The sequence below is a fragment of the Chironomus tepperi genome, unplaced genomic scaffold (genome assembly GCF_022539635.2).
Source record: "Chironomus tepperi strain 1889 unplaced genomic scaffold, CSIRO-AGI_Ctep_v1 contig_445, whole genome shotgun sequence".
Taxonomy (NCBI): domain Eukaryota; kingdom Metazoa; phylum Arthropoda; class Insecta; order Diptera; family Chironomidae; genus Chironomus; species Chironomus tepperi.
Window position 1 is genome coordinate 6,788,362 of NW_027226567.1, and position 18,620 is coordinate 6,806,981.

Below are 18,620 nucleotides of genomic sequence, written 5' to 3' on the forward strand. Positions count from 1 at the left end.
AAATTTACGACTTAAATTATCAAATGAAGCTTGATTCGTAGTCACACAACCTAAATATGATTCAAAGTTTAGGAAATATTAAATTTCGTAATCATTTTTCGGCTTTCTAAATAATAAAAATTATGGAAGTTTTATAACGGTCATTCTAAATTCAAAAATTAACGGTCATTTATTTTTTGAAAATAATAATAACGGCCAATTTCTACATTTCCACAATCTGATTTTCTCTTGGAAAAATCCACAAATACAGGCAAACAGGATGGTTAGAAAATTCCTACAAATGTGAGGAATCCCCCAAAAAAAAAAAAAAAAATTTCAATTAAATTTCAGAAAATGAAAATTTTCAAAGTAAACAAGACATAAATTTTGTATTTATGTTTCAATATTCAGGCTTTATGCATGTGTATAAGTGAAAAAAAATTGAATAGAATCTGTCAAATATTAGCCAGCTGAGGATACACAAATTTACTTTTTATTTTTTATTCATCTCGTACACACACGGAGAACAGAGAAAAAGGAAGGATAAATGAATGAAATCAAATTAAAGGATTGTGCATAAATAAAGATTATAAATTTTTGATTTATTTTGCAAATACACGAGCGGCTCTCAAAATTAATTTGTCAGTATTTTTATTTTATTATTTGTCTCGGGGATGTTGGGAAGGGATTGCTGCTGCTGGTGTGTTTAGATTATTATAATCAGAATTTGTTTAGGCCAATTTCTGTTGAGTTATTTATAATTTATGCTGCTGAATCTTATTAATCAATTATTTTCAAGCATAATTCGGACATAGGCTTAGTTAGTCATGAGTGACGGAAGCGCATTCTTGATGAAAATGAGAATCATCAGAAATATTTCTTTCAAATTCCGCGTGGAAGTCAATAACGTTGAAAATATTTTTAAAAGATAGCTTACTTACTTTGCCAGTCGTGCGGATCAATGATAATCCATGGCCTCCTTTAAATACCGACCTAAACTGACCCTATTGCTGGCTTTCGCTTGCAAATTGCTATTAACAAATTTCGAAACTCAAGGATTAATGCTGATAACGCTCCCAATTATGAGGGACTTGACACATTCCAACTGTTGAGCTTTAAATCATTAGTCCGTTTCCGTTAAGTATTGGTAGTCATTATTAGTTCCGGCTATTTTCTTAGTTCTTTTAGTTTGAATTTACGGCTAGGGTGGTAAAAGGGCTTTCGCAAAAAATCGAGACATTTCGGGAAGATAAGCAAGGTAGAAAAGTACAGCAGCGTCACGGCAAAAATACAGCAGATTGTCGCCCTAATTTAAGGATGGCTTGCTAGGTCAAAGCACCCTGTAATAACCAGAGCCTCGTTTGACTCCGCCCCACTATGTGGCTTGGATTGACGGTCTCCATCGAAGGTTAAACTCGACCAATCCAATGTAGTCAATAAGGAACAGATTACGTCACCATGTTGACAGTAAGACTGACAATTTTATAACGGTAGGGCTAATTTCAGACAGTTTTAATCAAAATTTAAGGCATCCTCTAACAAACAATTAATGACACAATCACATTAATGAGCATTCTCAGAGTATGCTCTTTGTCTGTTAGTGATCATAGTGTTCTAGACACAAACAAATGGAGACAGACTGACAAACAAGCAAACAATTTGTAGACAAAAATTGTACATAACACACAACATTCCATCCAAAACTGCTCTAAAAATTTATCTCATAAATTTATTTATGACGATTTTGTTCCAGTTCCCAAACATATCAATAAACATAAATTAAGTTCAATTTATGTTGATCAAATTATTCCATCAACATGCTTAAAACTCTCCAATTTATTTTTATTTTTATTTCCAAAAATATAAAACAACTTCCTTATCATTGAGCTGTCAATAAATTTATCTGTCAATAGCTTTTTAATATTGAATAATTGAATGTTGACTACCTATAATTAGAATTAGGTCATCAATTTGATTCCCTTTAAGCTGCATCGCCCATAGCACAAGAAATCCACTTCAAATTAAAAATTACAAGCTACAGTGATTCATACAATGTAATTCCAAGTGCTATTTTTTTCCTTCCTTTTTAATTTTGATTTGAACTTTTTTTTTTATTATGCTGCAAACTTCTTGCTTCTGCACTTTTTTTATTTTACTGCTGTGCCATCACACGAGAATTCAATTAAATTGCATTAAAAATTATTTACGGTGAATTATTTGTACGAGAGTGTAGATGGAAAGCTGCTTTGTGGTGCCTGAAGTGTTGACTGATTCGTCAAAGAGCATTAAATTGTGCCCTAATTGTTATTTGCCTTTTCAGTTCTCTCAATTCTGCATTTTTTTTTTATTTTTCTTGCTTTTGTTTCTGTTTGATAGGGCAAGTGTGGCTTCTAGCTGCATGCTAGAATTCTCGCTGTTAAATTGTGTGCAGTTTATAGCGTGAAAATGGTATGAATTAAAAATATATATATACATAAAACTTCAAGGTACTTGAGAATATGAGGATACTTGTGATGCTGTGAATTCTTGTGTGAGGAATTAAAAGCTTTAATACTTCCTGGATATCATGAAATTAGCTAAGATTGGATTCATTGTTTACTTTTTTGGAAGGACTTGAGATTTGCTCTTAACTAGGGTTAATTAATTGGGTGATTAAAAATTCATTAGAGGCTGGGTATTTGGATCCAGCCACTGATTTGAATATGTAACACAATATAGCTCAATGGAATCAATTTGTTTGGAATCAAGCTTTTGTCATATTGAGAAGAAACGCAAAATTAGTCTAGAGTAGCACAATGTAGTCATTAGGGCACCTCTACGTCATCAAAGTCACTTCTTCGTCTTCGAGGGCACCTCTACATCATCTAGGGTACCTCTACGTCAACGAGAACATCTCTATGTCATTGAGGGCAGCTCTACGTCATCGAGGGACCCTCCACGTCATCGAAAGCACCTTTACGTCATCGAGTGCACCTTCATATTAAAACCAATCGGTGTCAAACTCAGTCAATTCTTCAAAAACCAAGTGGATGATCAGTCTTACTATTTCTGCCTATAAACATCTAACCATTAAGTACTTGACTGCCAAGAAAATTCCAAAAACCACTTAATTGACTTTTTGCATCACTAATTCATCCATTTAAATGAATTAACGATTCAAAACAAACAAATTAATGTTTATGCTTCCAATTAATCTCAACATTCACAAGAAGACAGAAAAGTAATAAAAGAAACAAGCTCAAGCATTCTAACAATATTTTTTTTGTGTTTTATTAAGGCAAAAAAAGCCATAAAGACGTGCATATCGAAATGCAATTGAGTGTTAAAATCAGCGAATAAAAATTACATCAACATGAGCAACAAAAATAAAAAAAAATTTTTTAATGCATTCTGAATATAAATATGGCAAGAAGAATTTCCTTTCGAAAAATTTATTCAAATGACTTGACTTGAAATTTCTCGTTTTCATTATTGGATCCCAGAAAACGCAAGCATTAACTAGAGTCCCGGGGGATATATGTAGACATTATGAAGATGTCAGTGGGTGATTTGGGAGTCGAGGTGACTCGGTAGCGGAATGGTTACGTGTTTTGATGCATAATTATTGTATTACCGACCAAGCGTTCGTGGGTTCTAGACTCGGCAGGTGACACTTTCTTACTTGTCCTTTTTCAAATCATATGACGAATCAAGTGACTAGAACAGCAAAAAAGCACCCGAATTCTCAAATAGATTTTCCCTGGGTTCGGAACCCGTGACCTTTGAGTTGACTGCCCAACTCAAACCAACTAGACCAATTGCAGCTTTTTCGCTGCTAACTTACAGCTTCCCTTTGTAGACTAAAGGCAAAAAACTGATAAAAGCGTCATCAAAGGTGTGATTCTGATCCTAAAATAGACTGCCGGTCTTCTAAGAGCATAGGTCTGGCGTATCCTCACTCGTTAAACAATCATTAGTCGCGAAACTCCCTAGCGCAGCTTTTGGATCTCAGTGATATTAAGGATTGTATATGGTAAGGCTATATGGGAAAGCCTTTTGTAGTAACCTAGGCTTCTTACTTATTTCCTTGAGTAAGGCGCACAGAGGCCTATTGTCACGTTAAGAGAACGTCTGAAGACAGCTCTATCTTTCTCTTTCTCTTTTTTGTTGACTTCATCAAGGACATAGGCATTTTGTATAGGATTTGGGATGGTACAAGAGATCATCGAATGCAGTGCCGTGGCTATAAGCTTACCAATCATTATATTCTATTCTATTCCGTTTTCAGAGACATTAATTTCTCATCGGAGTAATATTCCAGAAAGTACTGGGTGAGCAACTAAAATCCATTCATAAGACTTGCCATGTCACTCGGAACTGATGCAGTCAAGCAAATATATGCAAATATGTTCGAAAGAAATTGTAATTTAATTAAATGTTTGACTGATTTTTATGTTTTGTTATATTCATGGTTGACATATTAAATTTAAAAATCTATACGTATATATATGCATATATAATCTGACTGTATGTACGGTTGATGACGAAGTAATTGAAAGAATAAATGAAAAATAAATGAGCCTTAAAAGCGAGCATAAAATTGCATCATAAAATAAAAATATTCTGCAATGTCGTCTCTCAATTCTTTTACATCCACAACTACATCTACATATATGCACATATGTGAATTCTGAGTCATTTTTACTGGTGGTTTATTTGACTGTATGTCGCTTATTGCTGGTTAAGAATGATGAAGATGTGAAAGGAGAGCAAAACTGATGACTGTAAAAAGGGACAAATTAACTTGTTTGTTTTAATTAAATTCATACCAAACAGTCAGACATGGAATGAATGAGACGTGCTTATGAAAAGACATTCGTTTTTTTCTCCTCCGTCCCGAGACTGTCTCTGCATTCTTTTTTTGTATGCAACTTGAAATAATAAATGCAAAAAAAAATATGAAAAACGGCAGCAAAATGCTAAATTAAAGTTACATGAAAAATTACATTTTAATTAATTACATGACGGATTATTAATTTATTAAATTTTTTTTTTTTTCTTCTTCCTCTCTTCATCATCTGTGTTGCTGCTCATTGTGCAACTTGACAAACTTGAAAAAAAGAGAGCTTTTCCTGTCTCATGTCTACTATTTTCTCGCTGTTGTAACAGCTGAGCCACTTTTGAAGAGACTTTAATGTGATACAGCTTGAATCTAATATTAAGTTGAGTAAGAGAGGTAGTTGAGTGATTGGAGGAAGCGCAAATTGATGGCTTGTATTAGTTGCTAAGATTTGAAGGTTCAAACTCAAAATAACTCAAAAATATGCTTTCATTTGAGATTCGACTCCCTCCTATTGACATTATTGACTGTACTGCTGACCTGTAGCTGAATTTTCGGTTTCTGTAATACTGGACAGGCTCTATCTGAAGATATTGAAGTAGTAAGAGAGATACAAGAAAGTGTACAATTTAAATAATGCAATTTGTCATACAGTCGAATAACCCACAATAGCTCAGTGGTAGGAGTATGTGACTGGAAATCGTAGGACGTGGGTTCGAGCCCCACTCGGGATCCGATTTCAGGAATTTTGCTTTTTCTCTCAGATCAACAAACATGCTTGCCACATGAAAAATGCTCAAGATTGTCACAATAAGTGCTCAACAGTCAATAAATGCCGTCACTCAAGAAAGCTGCTCAACACTGGCCAAGTCCCACGACATCCCATCCGAACATCGGATACTACATTGGTGGTCAACTCTTTATTTTTTGCGGCACACCTAAGTGGCAAGCTTAGACTGAAACCACACACGACATACGGTTCATGGCATTTCCAAACATTTTCAGACTAGTGTACCGCGACACACAGGTTATCCACCACTGCCATAGCATAATAACTAAATCCCCAATCCATGAACATGGATTCATGAACAATCCTCAAGTCCACCTCAAGAAAGACACTCAAAACTACAAAATCAACCCAAAACCTTTACATTTTTCCTATAAAAATCCGTTATAAAAACTACAACTGCAATATTGCACGATAGAGATTTATGCTTCAATTCTTCTTTGTTAGCTGTTGTTGCCATTAATTAGTGTTGGCTTCATTTCATTAATTAGAAAACATGTTTTACGGCTGTAATGTTTGTATTTAACTCACTTTACTTAATCTTTATGCAGTATATATATTTTTTCTTATGTCTCTCCATCTCACTCACTCTTCTTTTTTTTCTACTTTTAAAGTTTATAACGGTAATTAACAAATATTGAATTTCGTGATGTTGAGATGTAATTGAATAATTAAATAAGCATATACAGACATACATGCACTTAGATACATATTAATGATCTATAATAAGCTATACTTTTTCTTACTATACTTTAGATACACTTCATTGTATGGCTTTCAAATTGAATTTTATTATTATTTTAAAAGAACTGGAAGTCGACGTTTGGTCAAGCATGGCGTTTTGCAGACTGGAAATGAATTATGATAACTGTGGAATTGAGATTTGAGATTGTGGGGTATTAATGAGTTTTGAGTGGTTTTTGATGACTTTTTTGGTTGAGGAAATTGATTTTGGATTGGAAATGGTTGATAATGTTGTGAATTTGTGAAAGTTATGACTGTAAAGCTGAAAGTTGGTCCAAATATTGTTGAATTTCACCAATAAATGTTAAAAATAAATGTTGCATAGTTTAAAATTCCAATTTATTCAAAATTTCATTAAAATTGAACTTTCCAACTGAAAATTATTTTTTGAAAAATTGCAAAAATCGGTAAAAATCACAACTTCTACGATCATGTCAGGCACTCAATTGGAACTTAGTGAAATTTAACAATAACTGCCAATTCTGCTTAAATACCGTGATATTAAATTATGTATATAGCTTGACAATTGGAAAGCTGAACATGGCAACTTAGCGGCCATAGGTTCGAAACTCAAAAATCCAAATTCTTCCTGATTTCAATTCAAAATGCTCGAAACAGAGCTCGAAATCTACATTAAATTTATACGGAGTCTAGGCAATTTGAGTCGACTTTTTACCATAAAACCCGAGTCGACAACAAGCTCTAGCCCTAAAACTGTACATCCTCAACTTTACTTACTTAAACCAGCACACAAACCACCAAAACTATAACTAAATCAAGCCATTTCGAAACATACAAGAAAATAATTTTAATTGGAATTTATTTAGAGAATTATTTTCATTTAATTAATGAGCATGCTAATTTATCTAATAAATTATAAGGGCCAACACATTTTTTTTTATGCATGCTATATACTCACATCATTAATACATTTCAGGGATAATTAAGAAGAAAATAATTATGCATAATTTTTTATATATTTTTCCGGAACTCATTTACACTGAATAATTTGATTTCTTTAATGAAAATTGGAAATGAACTTAAATGAAATCAATATAATTATTTGATTAAGTTGATGTGGTTGGCACTCAAGGGTTTTCTCAGTAAATTGCTCAGTAATTTGCTATTAAATAATTTTATTTAATTTTTGAGTCAATTTTCTTGATTAGTTGATTGAAGATTAGATTGACCTAGATTCGCAGAGTTATTGACGAGAGGGCAAGGTGGATCTGAGATAAATCTAGAGCGGCAAGCTGACTCGAATTGTGTGTGGCGTCGAGTCGGCTTGAGTCAATTTTCTATACAAAATCCGAGTTGAACTCGAGTTCTGGTCATAAATCAAACTAGGGTTCGTCCTAGAGCTGCAGGACTGAATTTTCTGCATTTTATATGCGCAGGTGTGTGTTTTTAGATTGTATCTTATAGTTCCTTCAAGAATGCAGGTCTGCAGTGGTTTTTTGTAGTATAATTGGATGTTCTACTGCTTAAGTTCCCATTTTCAACCATAATATTTGACAAAATAAGCAAATAACCTCCAAAAAACCTTAAAAATCATCAAAAATTTCCCAAAACTTTCTCCCCAAAAATTCCATTGCCAATTATTTTTTAACATCAACCTGGCACTTCCTAGCACTTGCCCAGCACTTACATACTCTTCAATCCACCTCAACTAAACCTTAAGTGCCCATCAATTATTCTAAAATCATTAAAGCAAATCAAATGAGAACACAAAATCAATTAACTTAATCCATCTATCCATTCATCCATTCCATTAATTTGTCATCATTTTTCTTCATCTCAATAATTTTTCAATACTTTTATTATTATTTTTTGCTAAGACTGTAAAAATAAGTAACAAGAAGAAAATTGTGAATTTGTTAAAATAGAATTATGTAAAAGGCGTGGGACATGACATAATAAGACTAGCTATAAATTATTATATAATGTAGAGTCATTATTGGAGCTAACCTTCGGGGCCATTTCTCAATAAAAAGAAGAGAAAGAAAAAAAAATCTTCTCTGGCAAGTTTTGTCTTTCAGCTTTCGTGGGGAAAAAGGGGAATGTGATGGAGTAAGGGAATTGTTGATTTAGTTAATAAGGCGCATTTTGTGGGACTGGGAAGAGGAATGGGATGATAGAGAAGTGATCTAGGGGATTGATGCTTCAAGATTGTTGTAGTGACACATCGACTCCCAGTTTCAAATCTCAGTTGAACAATTTGTAGCACTTTTGAATCATCATGTAGCATTTGAAGCTACCAGAAGCTACTAAGGTTAGATTTAAGGGTTCTTAAGACTCAAAAGTGTATTCAGAGGGTTTAAGGGGTCAAACCTCTCTTCCCCTTTCTCAAATTCCTCAATTTGTTAGTGTTTTTCGAGACTAAACCATTGATTCTGACTTCAAACCTATTTACTCGAAGTGCATCTACTCATACTCATACAATCATCTCTAAAATCAGTCTAAAGATGTATAGTCCTTCATCCTTTAATGAGCAATCATGATTCCCTCCAAAAACCCACGATACATCGCTTATTAAGTCCTCAACTAACCCAAAATCCGCTAGAGTTCTCAATATCATGAATTGGCAGAAGTTATCGAAAGATAGAGCTGTCTACAGACGTTCTTTAAACGCTGCAATAGGCCCCGTGCGCACCGAGCAAAGTAGCCAAGTAAGCAACCCAAAATGCATCCATCAAAAATCACAATCTACTCCAAAAATCAAGCAAGTTCAGTTGAGGTCAAAAAGAATTTTTTGTTAAGAAATTAAAACTTCATCAATTTTTGTGGGTCGCTTGATGATGATTGATTGTCTTACGTGCTTCTTTCGACATCGTTTAATCTTCATTCGTGGCTCTAAAAAATTTTTATCTTTTTTTTTTGTTATTTTCTCTTCCTAATTCTTTGACGAACAGAAAGAATTCCAAGAAGAATACCCAAAAATGCAATTTAATTTTTTAAAATGATCCATCAAAAATTAATGTGTTGAAAATTAATCTTTTGACGATATTTATCAAAAATGAGTTTAAATGGAATCATTTAAAAGTTAATGAGAATAAAAATAATAATATGTGTATTGCAATACAATGTTGCAACCTCCCGATGACTCCTCTTTCCTCTCATTTAAATTGTGCTGCAAAAGTTTTACTTCTTCTTATTTTGTTGAATAAAAATTAAAGAAAAAAGGAACTTTTTTTAATGAGAAAATTTTTTCTATTTTTTTGTGTTGCGCTTCTGTGGTGAGTTAAAAAGTTTTTATTTTTATAAGTTTCTGAGGAGAAGTTGATAGTTTTGAGGTTCGGTTTGGTTTGGTGGGAATAGAGCATAGGTTAGCATTTTTAGAGTCAATAAAATTTAAAAATATTGTTAATTTTTAGCTCATGTAATTCAATTTGCATAAACTAACTCGAATTGATTAATTTTAATAGTTCTTAATTAATTAATTTTCTTAGTACTTATACATAAAAATAAATAGTGATCCATGATCTCCCTTAGGGGCCGTTCACTTATCACGTTACGCAAAAAAATGAATTACTAGACCTAATCTAATAATTTTATTAATGATGAAGTCTCCAAAAAAAATTATAAAATTCCTTAATAATAACTCATTGATAAAATCATTACTATTTGCTTTTTTGGAAATAGGATTTGAACCCTTACTATTCCCACATACTTCTTGTGGTACTACCAGCTTTAACCACTTAAACAATTAATATTTAAATGATGATTGACAGAATGTCTATTTAAACGGAATTGTGAGGGGTAAGAACAATATAAGATTACAAATACGCCTTACTTTCTCAAAATTGGCATGTTCAGCTGATAATGGAAAATGGGGTTGAAGGTTTAAATCATCCCCGTTCTCCACTTTATTAGAATATTCTTAATTTTGCTTGGGTTTTCTGAGGTTTTTGATTACTTCTATACTGTAATCATGTTCCTATGTTGAACATAGGTAACATACTTACTTCAACCATGTTCCTATGTGGAGTATGGGTTAAGATCAAGTTACAGTAAAAAGCTGTAACCAAACTGACCAAACTGACCAAAATTCATTGTTGATTCTACCCTGAATGCGCCTTACCCAATAAATTCCCCAATAATCCAACCATCCCAACTTTTCTTAGAATGCACACCAAGTGAGAAAACTTTTAGAAAATAAAGAAAACAAGAAAGGATTCAATTTAGAGACAACGGAAGTTAATATTATGATGAGGCAACAAGAAGAAGTAAAAAAAATTTTGATACAAAAAGAAGGATGAAAAAGTTAATTAAGTTATGATTAAGTGGAAGAAACTTCTCATTCTATATAATTATAATGTTCATTATTAGAAACAAAGAAAACAAAAAAAAAAGTTTTACTATCCACTGCTTCATAAATGATGCAATTTTACCTCCAACAACAGCAAAAACTTTTTCTTTTCATTACTTTATGTCATTTTAATTCCACTTCTTGGCTTTTTTTCATTCATTTCTTTCACAGAGTGACGACCAACATTTGAATGCTTCATTGTCTGTACAAGGTCAACAGCAACAACAACAACAACAACATCAGCAGCTGCAACAATTCAATAGTGGACAACAGCAATCAATCACAAATCAATATCACAGTGCAACAATGAGCGATCATGTAAGTTTTGTTTCCATTTCCATGCTGTAATTGTAATGCTAACAAGGTTAATTGCCCTTTTGATGTCTATTATTGCCTTAGACATTTTACTTTTTTATTTTTTTGAGGTTATTGTTGTTAAAGTCAAAAAAAGAAACAAAAAAATTAAGGTTTGTTGGTAATTAAAGGATGGTCGGACTAGTAATTATGGTTGCTTAATTGTAATTATTAATTGTGGCATTGTCAGATGCACGGAATTTTGGAACTTTTTTTTTTTGTCGAATTATTTACGAGTTGTGAGATTAAAGGTTATGAAGACTTGTTTGACTGGATTTTTGAACTGGTTTTGTTTCTTTTTATTGTTAGAACCAGTTCACGTGTTGTGGATAGACTTTGTAATTTGAATTTGAAAATGGGAATGACTTCAATTGTAAGTAAACAATTCTAATGTTCATAAAGGTTCGGATTAGATGAATTCGAAAATAATCCGTTCAATTTCGAAAATGTTCAGATTATTTTCGAAGATTTTCGAAGCAATTTTGTAATGTCTAAACTTATTTCGTTTAATTTGCTAACTAATTTTTGATTAGTTTTGTTTGATCATTTAAATATTTTCGAAAATACCTGAAAAGAAATCTCTGAAACTTATTTGAATATTTTCGAAAATAATTAAATAAATTCGAAAATTTAAAAATTTATCGAAAATCAATTTCAGAATTTATTCAAGAATATTAGAAGTTAATTTGAACATTTTCGAAATGGATCGAATTATTTTCGAAATCATCTAATCCGAACATTAGTGAATATTTAAAGAAAAAACTTTTTCAAAATTGATTTAAAAACTTTCGAAGATAATCTGAACATTTTCGAAACTGATCGGATTATTTTCGAAATTGTTTAATCCAAACATTTAGTAATATTTAACTAAAAATTTTCAAAATTGATCTAAAAATTTGCGAAAAAAATCTAAACCAAATCTAAACAATTTCGAATTCGGTCGGATTATTTTCGAAATTGTCTATTCCGAACATTTAAAAAATTTGTTCAAATTTCCAAAAATTTATCAAAAATCTTCAAAAATTACTCAAAGTTCAGACAAAGTTCATCATAATTCAATTTAAAAACCAGCATAAAAAATCTCAATTCATCAACATCAAAATCTTATTCATATTTATCATCAAATACTCAATTAACAAATGCATTAAAATTCGTTAACTTAAAAATAAACATTTAGCATTTCAAGCATTCAAACAAACAAATTAAAAAGAACTAAGAATCAGTCAAAAAAATAAATGTTTTTAAAACTCACAAAAAAAATACTTAAAATTCATTTTAGTTAGAAAAATAATTTCACTAAGAAAAAAATCAACAAATGAAAAAGAGGAGAAATAATAAGAACAAGTTTAAAAATTACCGCAAAATGCACTAAATTTGAAGCTTGTGACTAGTTATGGTTAACACTTTATTTCTTTTCTTTACAACTGATTTAGTTGGTTAATTGTAGACAAATCGTTTTTAGTTTTGCCCGAGGAGTGTACTGGTGTTAAGTGACAATTTTAATTAGATTTTGAGGTCTAAGATAAGGTTTTTGGGTGTGTCAGACTGCACAGAGCAGAGTTGTTATTTGGGACTCTCGACGGGATAAGAATTTCCGGGATTTCCCGGTTCCGGTCCCGGGATAGCAAATCGATAGGTGACAATTCTGGAAGAGAGACTGAATAAATTTCAGAGTAGTAAAACATTATTATTTGATACTCTTTAAGCACCTCTGAATTAGATCTGAGAGGACTTTAGGAGTCTGGATTCCAAAAGTACAAAAAGACCCCTTCACTGAAGTCCGAAGATTGGAGGTGCTTCCACAATGGAATTCTGCCAGTTCTGCTCTAAGTTTACCCAAAATTCGAACTTTCATTGATCTTTTGCATCTAAAGCAGTGATGGGTAGCCTGTGTACCTTGGCACGCTAGTGTAAAGTCTAAAAATTGTGAATATGCCATTAACCGCATGCCGTAGGCGGTATCGGTCGGAGCCTAATAACAAGGTGCGTCGAGAAGACAAGGATTGTCCATTGCTGACCCTAATAGGGCAAACAGGTACTGTGGTGGAATTTTTTAACCACGAAATCATACTCTTAAGTTGAACATGTCTGTTAAGTTGACCTAAAATTTCCAGATTGCGTTTTAACGTCACCATCCACATCTCATACATTACTCGGGTTGAACATAACTAAAGAAATATTATTTTCTCACAACTAAATCAAATTATCAATCAAGCGAAAAGTGCGCTAAATGAATTAAAAAATTATCTACGGTCAAGAGACTCAGAAATAAAGCTTAATGAGTTGTTTGTAAAGTAACACAGAAAAAAAAAAGTTATAAAAATAAATTTCATTTTATTTTTGTTTGTCTCTATAATATAATTAACCATGGAATTTGCTTTCCATTTCACTCATCATCTATCCATCTCACTCACTCTCCCACACTGTATATATATATACATATCTACGTAATCAACTGAAATGATTTGATTACTTAATGCCTTTCATTAATTCTATTTGTTTGACCTTTTTTTGTACTTGTATTGTCAGATATTTCCTCGTCAAAATGATTGTTCATCATAGTCATCAATTGATGAATGGCAAATAAATTTTTCTTGTATTGACAAATTCGACCAGATGAGGATGAAAAATTTCCAATGCAGATTTTTTGTGTGGTCGACAATTTTTACTATAAAATTACAGAATAAATAAGGATTGAGTTGGTTATTTTTGGATAAAATTGAATTGAATTTATTAAGCTATGTAATGGCATGGCAGGAATTTACGTTAAGGCAGGGGCATGGTAAGGGTTTACTTGAGATGATGAAGTGAAGGGCATTCTTGTTTTTGTCATTTTGATATAAATTCATTGAAATAGTAGCAGTGGCGTGGTGCTTAGAACGCTGGCTAACCGAACCTAATGACGTGGGTTCGATCCCAGGGGAAGTCGATTCAAATTTTCAATGATTTTTGGCTTTTCTAGTCATATTAGCTTAATTTGAGTGATTCACGAAACAAATAGTGACTAGATACATTGGATACACGCAAGGACTTGCTAATATGCATTGGTAGGAATCGGTCGCCTTTAAAAGACTTGTAAAAGACATCAAAAACTGATCCTGTGTCTAGATTCTTGGTATAATGTCCATTCTAAAGGCAAATAGGGGTCCTGGCTTTTTAAATGTCTAAGGTAAATGGGACAGATTCGGAAATCTAGTAAGTCACTGGTTTTATCCTAGGTATAAGCTACATTTACTGATCTCTTGATCTGCCTTATTTGTGGTGAATTTTGAAAATATATTTTACTTTAGTAAATGACTTTTGTGTTATTGTTCACTGTTAGGATTCCTCCTTGAACCTCACTCTCAGCTATACTCTTAGCTGCAGCTAAGTGCTAAAATACTAAAATTCCTCAAGGGTCGGTTCACTTATTACGTAATGGGCTCTGAATGAGATTCTGTTACACCTCAAATAATAAAGCTAGTAGGGCCAAAAAATCTATTACTATTTTTCACGATACGTAACAAGCGAACGGCCCCCAAAATTAACCCCCTAATACAACTCCAAATTTTCACAATCCTCAACCAAATCCCTTTTTATTACAGCATCATAACTCAAATTCAATTGACATTTTTCCTACCTCCCTTTTTTTCTCCAACAGACAATCACGTGCATATACTAAAGCATATTGAAGGCAATAAATGTCTGATGGAGTTTTTGTAAAATAAATAAATAAATTTCATTTTAATGTCACAAAAATGGCATTGAATGAGAAATAATTTTCGTAGGAAATTAATAAATTTATAATGGAACAAAGAATTAAACCATAAATTAAAAATTTATAAAAAAAAAGAATAAAATTTGCATACAAAAGCGGAAGAACGCACATAAATTGGCTGTTTGAATGCTCGGTCAGGGATGCAGTCAGATGTTGTTTTGTTCTTATGTGTCGCGTATTTAGGAATTTATTGTCGCAATGCTCAAGATGCATATTCCTATTCGATTTCTGCTTTATGCTATGCATAACTATGATATTTCTCCTTTTGTATATGTGTGTAGCTCTTATTCATAAATAACTAACCAGAAATGGCGCGATGCAAATGCAATAAAAATGAATTTATTTTTCATGTCTGTAACTTTTTAGTGATATTTTATGAAGGAATTGAGGTGGACTGAGGTCATTTTGGGGGATTTTGATGATATTATTGGATTTTAAGGGGAATAATTGATGTTTTGCTTGATTGTTGGCTTTATTCTGGTCAAATGTCAGCTTTTGACTGCCTGTGAACAATATATGACTAGTGGCATCGCCAGGAAATAGGAACTAAGGCAGCAGTTAAAGAAGATTCAACTTTGAGCATTCTGACACTGAAATCTAACACTGTAGATAAATATTAAAGTTAAAACGATGAGTATGGTCAGCACTTGATCAAATGCGCCCACCTTCTTACCACATCCACATCCATCCTTACTCATTTTTCCTCAATTTCCTTTTCTCTCTCTTTCCTCTTTCTCTTATGAAAAAATAAAGTTGAAAACACATAAAAAAACATTTTTATTTTTCTGTAAACTATTTATGAACTTTAGCTAATACAGCAGACAGCTACAACAGCAACAAAAACAGAAAATACTCAGAACGCATAAAAAAAATGAAGTAAATTAAACAAACACAATTTAACTTTGATAATAGAGGAAGAAGTGTGCAAATATCATAGAGTAATTAAGAGGATTCCTTTTGTTTGTGTTATCATCTGTGCATGTGCAGATTGTGCATGCATATCAAGACTTAATGGGAATGTGGAAGAAGTGATAAAACAAATTGTTTGAAATATTTAATGCAATTTAATCGTATTTGTTTAAGGTGTTCTTAAGAGTTTTTAGAAAATAGGAACAGATGGAGTTGTTTAGTAGATTTTGGGTTGTGCCGGGTTGGGATTAGATTTTTAGCTGAGTATTGGAATCGGAATTAGGTGAAACATTAAGAATATAGCGAACTATCGCAGCGAATACCGAATTATCGTATCAATATTTGGGCGTTTAGTGGATATTTGAACGAGACTGTATTACACCCGAGCGGCTCAATCCGACAAACTGAATTTTACAGCCATCACGTTGTCGCCAGAGTAACTGCGTGTCTTACTGAGAGCGTAACCATACACTGGCGAACACGTTATATGATTTAGACAGTTGATAATGACAAACGGCAATCTATGGTCTGCTTTAAAGCTGGTAACAGTTGCAATCCAAGGGAAGTTACAGACCACAGCTGATCTGTAACGTAATGCAAGCAAGTTAGTAAGACAAAAAGCTTCAAATAAATATCAATATTTATTTCTATGAATCACAAAGTAAATTTATAGAACTTCTGATGAAAATTCTTAAGCTTAATGTCTTGCAAAGTTAATGTCTTACGAGCAATCACCAAGTCTATCACAAAATACAATCCAACATGTCTAATTCACAACACCATCCTTCTCCTTCCTTTGAGACTTCCTAAATTTCATTGCCAAAACTGCAAACCAAATCATCCCAAAAAACAAAATCGTAAGGAAGAAAATGAACTCATGAACTTGATTCGAAAAGATTTTAGCACCGCTAATTAACGTCACAAAAATGTTACCGATTGCAATTGTTGTGTAGACACACGCTGTCATGACTGATTTCATATTAGCAGGTCCCTCGGTGTATGCGAAATTTAAGACTGACACCATAAAGAAATTTTCACTTAAAGCTACAATCATCCATTGAGGTGCCAACCATAACATTGAGATCCGGTTTTCTTGAATTATTGCCTCGACGACAGTTGCAATGCAGAATGCTGTAAAGCATAAAAATCCGCCAATTGTTATTCTTGCAAGTAATCCGCCGAGATTAATTTTCGACAGTAATGGATAGAAGACATAATTACAGACTGGAATCAAGGTTATTGAAGATATTGGATTTAATGCAATCATTTGGTCGGGTTTGATTGTGTAAAAGCCAAGATCACCGTCCATTCTTGTAGCTTGAAAGATCCACCTTGAACTCTGCTGCATGTATACAGACCAGAATATCGGAACTGGCATAAAAACTTTCAAAATCCTGAAAACTTTCTTCGTGTCATCAATCAACTGTGACTCATATTTATCATCAGCATAGTCAAGCCAATGATTCTTCATCACATCCTTTCCACTTGACATCTTTTTCTTAAGACTATAAAAAGCACAGCCACAAACTTTCATGAATATATTTTCGCTGACTGGACGATGAACATAAAATGGCTTTCCTGCTAATATTATCAAAAATCCCAATAACATCGTAACTAAAGTTAATCCAAATGCTAATGGATAACAATCGTTTGCTCCAAAGCATTTTATGTCCTGTCTCACAACTGGACTAAATATTCGACTCATCAATGCACCACCTTTGACAAACATAATTTGTAGCGAGAAGAAAAGTTGAAAGATTTGCGATTCTTCTGGTAATTTATATTGATTGCCTCCAAATGCTGTGATATTGCCACGAAGACATCCAATTCCAAACACAGCCATAAATAATCCGACAAATGTAAGTGGACTGTAATCAAATTAATAAGAAACTTGTTATCCAGACTGTATGGCGCCTTCGAGATTAATTTTTGTCTACTTACATTGCTGGAAGATGCAGCAACTCAATTGCACCAACAACAACGATACCCGTGCCTGCACAAAATAGCAAGGAACTACCCAAAAGTGTTTTAAATATTCCTAGATAACTTTCAGCTATGATTGCACCAATTATGGGGAAGAAAAAGGTCAGGAATTCATTTGCGTGATATAAGGCTGTCGATGTTGATTGATCGAATTGGAGTTTGTGATGGAGATATAGGAGGAGGATTGCTGGAAGTTGGAATCATTAGATTTAGGTCCTAATGGAAGGGAAATACTCAAAAATTTGGAAATTTGAATCAAATTTGGATCAAAATCCTAATCTAGTCCAAATATGAAGCAGGTTCAATAGACCTTCAAGCATGGATCACTAAAATCATGAATTCTAGCCTTATCGGCACTTAAAAGCTCTTCCAAGCCAATTTCACAATTAAATTACAAAATTACATCAGCCAATTAACATCCAAAAAGCTTCCAATTTTCACTTACAATTACTTCCAATCGAACTAACTCGTTCCAACAGACATAGAACGAGAATGTATGGAATAGATTTCGGAAATTTTCGTTTCATTTCCACACTTGCATTTATAGGAAGCTCCATAATCAGTTCTTAATTTTCATATAAATACACAAAAAATTCTACACACTGCTGCGGTCGTCTTAACAAAAACTGTGAATGACTTGAGTGAATGGCTCTTTAAGAGGCAAAAAAAATGTAAACATAAAGAAAAAAAAACTTGAAAGTCTATAACTTGTTTGTTAAGTAAGCATCATCAGTTAAAGAGAATCAGACGAGGAGTCACGTAGTTGGGAATTTTGGTTCTTTTTGTGGGATTTTGTTAGGATTTAAGAACATTTTTACATTAGTGCTGTAAAAGAAATTAAGCACAACCAGATCATCTACTCCTTGATACACCACTGCAGACAACATTGTATACATATTAATTTCTGATTTACGGATTTTTTGAGTGAATGCTACAAATGTTTGGCTATAAAATTAACAGTAAATTTCAAACAAAATTT

The 18,620-nt window shown here is 32.9% G+C and overlaps 2 protein-coding genes across 3 annotated transcripts in view; one reads left to right on the forward strand and one right to left on the reverse strand.

Annotated features, from left to right (window-relative positions):
• Positions 1-18,620, forward strand: part of LOC139098359 (TOX high mobility group box family member 4-A-like) — a 195,883-nt gene that overhangs the window by 109,487 nt on the left and 67,776 nt on the right. For both annotated transcript variants that reach the window (XM_070650533.1, XM_070650532.1), the window contains one exon: positions 10,810-10,956. In XM_070650533.1, coding sequence (XP_070506634.1) covers positions 10,945-10,956 — 12 coding nt within the window. In that variant the 5' untranslated portion in view covers positions 10,810-10,944. The remainder of the gene's footprint in view (positions 1-10,809; positions 10,957-18,620) is intronic.
• Positions 16,372-18,246, reverse strand: LOC139098338 (peptide transporter family 1-like). The gene is made up of 3 exons (XM_070650497.1): positions 18,087-18,246; positions 17,600-17,828; positions 16,372-17,526 (listed from the first exon to the last, which is right to left on the reverse strand). The coding sequence occupies exons 1-3, from the start codon at positions 18,196-18,198 to the stop codon at positions 16,425-16,427; spliced, it is 1,443 nt and encodes a 480-aa protein (XP_070506598.1). The 5' UTR covers positions 18,199-18,246; the 3' UTR covers positions 16,372-16,424.

Coding starts and splice junctions, on each gene's coding strand:
- LOC139098338 (XM_070650497.1), bottom strand. CDS start 18,198: ATGGAGCTTCCTATAAATGCAAGTGTGGAAATGAAACGAAAATTTCCG. Junction 17,829..18,086: donor TAGTTCGATTGGAAGTAATT/GTAAGTGAAAAT, acceptor TCCAACTTCCAG/CAATCCTCCTCCTATATCTC. Junction 17,527..17,599: donor TTGCTGCATCTTCCAGCAAT/GTAAGTAGACAA, acceptor ATTTGATTACAG/TCCACTTACATTTGTCGGAT.